Source organism: Etheostoma spectabile, chromosome 20 (assembly GCF_008692095.1).
Source record: "Etheostoma spectabile isolate EspeVRDwgs_2016 chromosome 20, UIUC_Espe_1.0, whole genome shotgun sequence".
NCBI lineage: Eukaryota > Metazoa > Chordata > Actinopteri > Perciformes > Percidae > Etheostoma > Etheostoma spectabile.
The window spans coordinates 20514667-20520016 of NC_045752.1; the positions used below are offsets into that span (position 1 = coordinate 20514667).

The 5350-nt window shown below is 42.4% G+C and overlaps 1 protein-coding gene across 1 annotated transcript in view; it reads right to left on the bottom strand.

Moving 5' to 3' along the window:
- Positions 1-433: 433 nt before the first annotated feature.
- LOC116670580 (nucleolar protein 4-like) overlaps positions 434-5350 on the bottom strand; it is an 11451-nt gene continuing 6534 nt past the window's right edge. Inside the window, exons 5-7 of the mRNA XM_032501158.1 lie at positions 4918-5031; positions 2510-2741; positions 434-886 (exon numbers count right to left, since the gene is read on the bottom strand). Coding sequence (XP_032357049.1) covers positions 645-886; positions 2510-2741; positions 4918-5031 — 588 coding nt within the window. The 3' untranslated portion in view covers positions 434-644. The remainder of the gene's footprint in view (positions 887-2509; positions 2742-4917; positions 5032-5350) is intronic.

Here is a 5350-nt window from a genome sequence, read left to right on the forward strand (position 1 = left end):
AATGCTCACTGGACTCCCCAAAAACAGAACAAATTAAATATTCAATCAAATCAAAAAACACTCATCATTTAAAAAACGGTTCAGTAGTATCAATTCAGGGAGTCATTATTTACTTTTAAATTGTTGATCAATGATCATAAGACGGCGATGGCCGGGGCACCCATCAATCAAAACTCCCCTTGTTTTTTTCTTTTTTTCCTGAAACCACAGCAGCAGAAACATCTCTTTTACTCTTCTCCCAGGCTCCTCTGCTTCTTTCTTCCTTCCCTCCACACTCCGTGGCTCAGAGTGTATTGTTGTTTGTGAGGAGAGGAAGAGAGTCCAAATGCTCCTTTTTTCTAATTTTTTCTCTTTTCAGAATGGATGGATGGAGTTTGTGGGGGGTTGTTTTAGGGATTGTGGGGTTTGGACTCTTCCTCACTCGTTTGTCCCTCTGTTATCAAAGAGAAGGCAGGGGATGGCAAAAAAGAGGTCTGGTGTTCAGCGTCAATGAGGAGAGACAGGGGACGCAGCCAGACACAAAACAATGATGGGAAGTGTATGTGTGTGTGTGTGTGTGTGTGTGTGTGTGTGTGTGTGTGTGTGTGTGTGTGTGTGTGTGTGCGTGCGTGTGCGTGTGCGTGTGCGTGTGTTCTCTGATCAGATCAGTTCTGCTGCAAGATGAGGTTCTCCAACTCGTCTGCCGAGCGAAGCAGGAAGGCGGCCGACTCCCGGTAGCCCGCGATCAGCTGACGCACGGCTGTGATCTCTGGTTGGCTGAGCTGGGTCGAGGCCCCGCCCCCTCCGCCAGCCCCACTGCCCCGCCCACCCAGGCTGTTATTGGCCGAGGCAGAGGAGTTACCGATGTTGGCAGAGGAGAGCGATTTCATGCTGAGGTCTGTGGGGCCTGAAGGTGGGGTGGAGAGGGGGGAGACACAGCGAGGGAGGGGGGAGCAAGAAGTGAGACAGAAAGATTGATGAAGAAAAGGAGGGAGGGATAAGGTGGAGGTGGATGAAGTGATGGAAAGAACAGAGGAGCCAGATGTGGAGGAGAGAAAGGATACAGAAATAAAGGGAAGATGAAAGTGAGAAGAAGAAATAGAGTAAGAAGAGAGTAAGGAGCGAATGGAAGAAAGGAGAAAAGATCAGTCAGTTCAAAATGACACAAGACAGCTGGAATCTTGTCTTTTATCACATAAAACAATGGGTTGTTTTTGCTAACAGTGAGGTAGACACGTACTGGTTTTATAGGCGGATGGAAGAGCATGGGCGTTAATTTCATCAGTTCAACAGTTGGGAGGGGGAAGGGGGGGGGCAATAAACATTAAATTTCTCAAAAGCAATTTTTGAAGGGGACACAAATAATGCAGCCAAAATGTGCTTGTACAGGATATGTGTAGTTGTGGAAATCCATGAGTAGGCCACTTCTAATGAATACAGATTTGCTGAATCATTAATAAATTAGTTACAACTACTGAATCCTTACAACGGGGGGGGGGGGGGCTCAAAATGTTTCTAAATGGCACTACGCAGATGATTGCAGCTGTTTTTTTTTTTTTTTTTTTTTTTTTTTTTTTTTTTTTTTTTTTTTTTTTTTTTTTTTTGTTTTTTTTTTTTTTTTTTTTTTTTTTTTTTTTTTTTTTTTTTTTTTTTTTTTTTTTTTTTTTTTTTTTTTTTTTTTTTTTTTTTTTTTTTTTTTTTTTTTTTTTTTTTTTTTTTTTTTTTTTTTTTTTTTTTTTTTTTTTTTTTTTTTTTTTTTTTTTTTTTTTTTTTTTTCTTTTTTCTCTCCTTTTTTTTTTTTTTTTTTCCTCTTTTTTTTTTTTTTTTTTTTTTTTTTTTTCTTTTTTTTTTTTTTTTTTTTGCACTTTTTTTTTTCTTGGGGGCTACATCATGAAAACAAAAGTGAAGTACCCCTTTCCCGCTTGGTGGGCTCACTTTTCCCCCCCCCCCCCCCCCTGAAACTATCTCTATCCATTCACGACAAGAGTGTGGTGAGTGAACCCAATGCCGCTCGAGTCTGGTGGTTTCTGTTCCGTATAGCCTCCCGTGGCCTGAGATGGTGATAGGTGTAAATGCCTGGGCCTCTGGGAAGTACTGCTTATTGACAGTTTGATTGAGAGAATGAAAGCTCAGATAGGCCAATCTGGAATCTGGTTACCTCTCCTGTCTCTGCTCTGCCCGCCCAGAGAATTTGGCCCCCCCATGAGAGAGAAACATCACGGTTTTCAAACGAGCAAAGTTACAGTTGGTCAAGGCCATATTTAAGCAAGGCTTACATCAGTATTGTGTGTGTTAGCTGTTTCACACTGTCATACCGTCACACCGACATAGCTGCTGCTATGTCTCCTTACACCGCTTTCTTTCCTTCATTTCCTCCTTATTCATCCTCAAATTACCACTTTGTTTCCTTTCATCTCCCCCTCCTTCCACCTGACTGCCTGCTCCCTCTTTTTAGTCACTTTCCTTTCTAACTATAATGTCCATCACTTCTCTTGTCTCCTCCTCTGTCCCCCACTCCCCGTTCTCTCACCGTTGCTCTGAGCAGCAGCGCCGGTCGTCAGGGAAACGGGGTGTTGCATGGCCGCACCCAGGCCCGGGTATCCACGGTAACCGTAGCTAAGGCCGGCTCCGTTGATGTAGAGCTGGGTGTCCTGGGAGGAGAAGGCTGATGCGGCGAGGGAGTAGGCGGAGTGAGCGAGGGACGCCGGCTCCCTCAGACCCCCTCCACCGCTGGACGGCTTGTCCAGAGAGATCTGCTCATCCTGGAAGAGGAAAGAGGAAATGAGGAGGTTTCATTTTCACACTATACTATACAGCAAGCTGGGTGGACAAAAATATAACTGGTATCAAGAACCCAGGGTTATTATGCCCTAGAAGTTGAACATCATTGAACAATGTCCCTGTACATCCATGTTCACTGTGCTGAGCAAGCAAGGACCAGGAAACGTGAAAACAACAAGTCTACTGATCTCAAATATCTCCACAATACAAATCAACTGCCCTGTCTACCCGGAAGGGATTTTTATTTTAGTGCGACTATACTCTATATTACTCTATATAGGTAGGAAGTGCTGCTACAGTGCCGCTATTGTCATTCCCCGGCTGCAGTGAAGGTGCAGAGGAAGACCCAGAAATGCTGACCCATCAGAGCAGAACAGGATTTTTAAAGAAACAGGCACTAAAACTGAGCGTTTCAGACAGAAAAAAAAGCATATTTAAAAAAAAATAAAGCATGTTTTATTTTTTAAACTTTTATTTACTCTCCGAGTACAATCACAGTCTGATCCGTTGCCACTGAGTAGCTCCACTAGAGCAGTTGGAAGTTAAGTGCCTTGCTCAAGGGCACCTCAATGGTGGAGATGAGGGAGGGACAAGCGCTGCTCTTTCACTTTCCCCACCCAGATTTGATCCTGTCGGTCTGGGGAATGAACCGACGTCCTCCCAGTCATTAGCTCTCTTCTCTAACCTTTCTACAAATTTCTAATAAAGTATGAACCTGAAAATGAGCATAATATTGGACCTTTAAAAATAACGGATTTCTGATTTGTCAAATGTTTTCTTTTACAAAGTAAAAGTCTCATTGAGATTCAAATCTTTTTCCAAAAGAAACCTGCAGTATAAAATTACAATAATTCAAATGTAAGACTCTTTTTAACATATGCTGTCAACAGATTCTACAGTACTTCAGTAATTGTAATGTAATGTAGCTCTTTTGTGTCCTAAAGAAATACTAATGTGTATCTAAAGCTGACCTGGTGGCTCATAATGTCCCATTTTCATATGAGTTATTAGGCTGGGATCATTTATTATTCATAATTACACAGCTATGTTGAATACTTGATTCTGATTGGTCAATTATGGAATTCTAGTGTGTTATTTCTGAATAACAGGAGGAGGACTATTTGTAAATGAATAAAATCATTTTTAAGTGTGTAAAAGTATTGATTTTAGGAAGCAGTTGTGTAATAAGCAGGATAATGTAGAGTGAGCCAGTCATTGTTGCAAATGAAACCCCCTAAGGGAGATTCAAGCTCACCCCAACATCACCCGAGTCTGGGGTTTAATTTGTAATGAGCCGCTCGCTCTACATCACATCTCACTTACTAGTACTAAGTGATCACAATGATTTAAAATCATCTTTTTTAGAATGGCAGTCAAACTGAATCAGTGGTGTGTTTGAGGTGTAAACATATATAACAAACCATTCTTTTATGTTTATGATTATGTTTTGCAGTTACCTTTCTCATGGAGCTTCAAACTAACAATGCTCACTTTGCCAGATTAACTCTGGTTCGTTGCCATCATGCTTAACTCAGTTTAAATAACCATAACTCAGGTCTGCAGGTCACAACACAAACAATTCTATAGTCTCTTATTTCTGAATAACAGCAGGAGCGACAATTGTCTACTAATCTGTCTACCAATCTGAAGGCTGGTTCAATCCCAGGCCCTGTAGTCTACATGTCTGTAGAACGTTTGTCTACCAATCTGAAGGCTGGTTTGATCCCTGGCCTTGCAGTCTACATGTCTGTAGAACAGTCATCTACCAATCTGAAGGCTGGTTCGATCCCTGGCCCTGCAGTCTACATGTCTGTAGAAAAGTCATCTACCAATCTGAAGGCTGGTTCGATCCCTGGCCCTGCAGTCTACATGTCTGTAGAACGTTCCTCTACCAATCTGAAGGCTGGTTTGATCCAGGGCCATGCAGTCTGCCTGTAATGCGGGTGGTAATGGCGCAGTGGATATTGGATATGCCTTTGGTGTGGGAGACCCGAGACTCGATCCACACTGATTCCCACAAGACACCTAACCCCTAGTAATGTAATGTGCAAAGTGCTTTGTGTAGTCAAGACTAGTAGCCGATGAACACTATTCGTCACGCTTTTTTCCATTCACATATAAATTAGACCACACCCAAAACCCCACCCACACACTTACGTGATATGCGTCGAGGCGCATCCTCTTTGCAGCGTTGCGTGATTCGCTCTCGCAGGCGGCAGCCAGGATGTTCTCAGCCATGGCTGAGGTGAGGTGAGGCGGAGTAGGACGGGTCTGCAGACAACACAAACATATTATGGAATTTAATTATTGAGTAAATTAGACCCACATCTTAGAGTGGATTTTGCGTTCAGGAGTACACAAACTGGGCTTCTTATGTTGTAGTTATGTATCATGATTAAATTAGACAGGGACACCCTCAGCTGTTAACTAACATTACAATGGACAAATATCCATAGCTTGTTTGTCTATGACGAGAAAAATAGAAAGAGAGAGATGTTATGGGGGGAATAACTGGAAATGGTGTGCATTTGTATCTGTAGAAATTCAAAATGCAAACTTTGAAACCTCCCCCCCCCCCCACCATAAGACT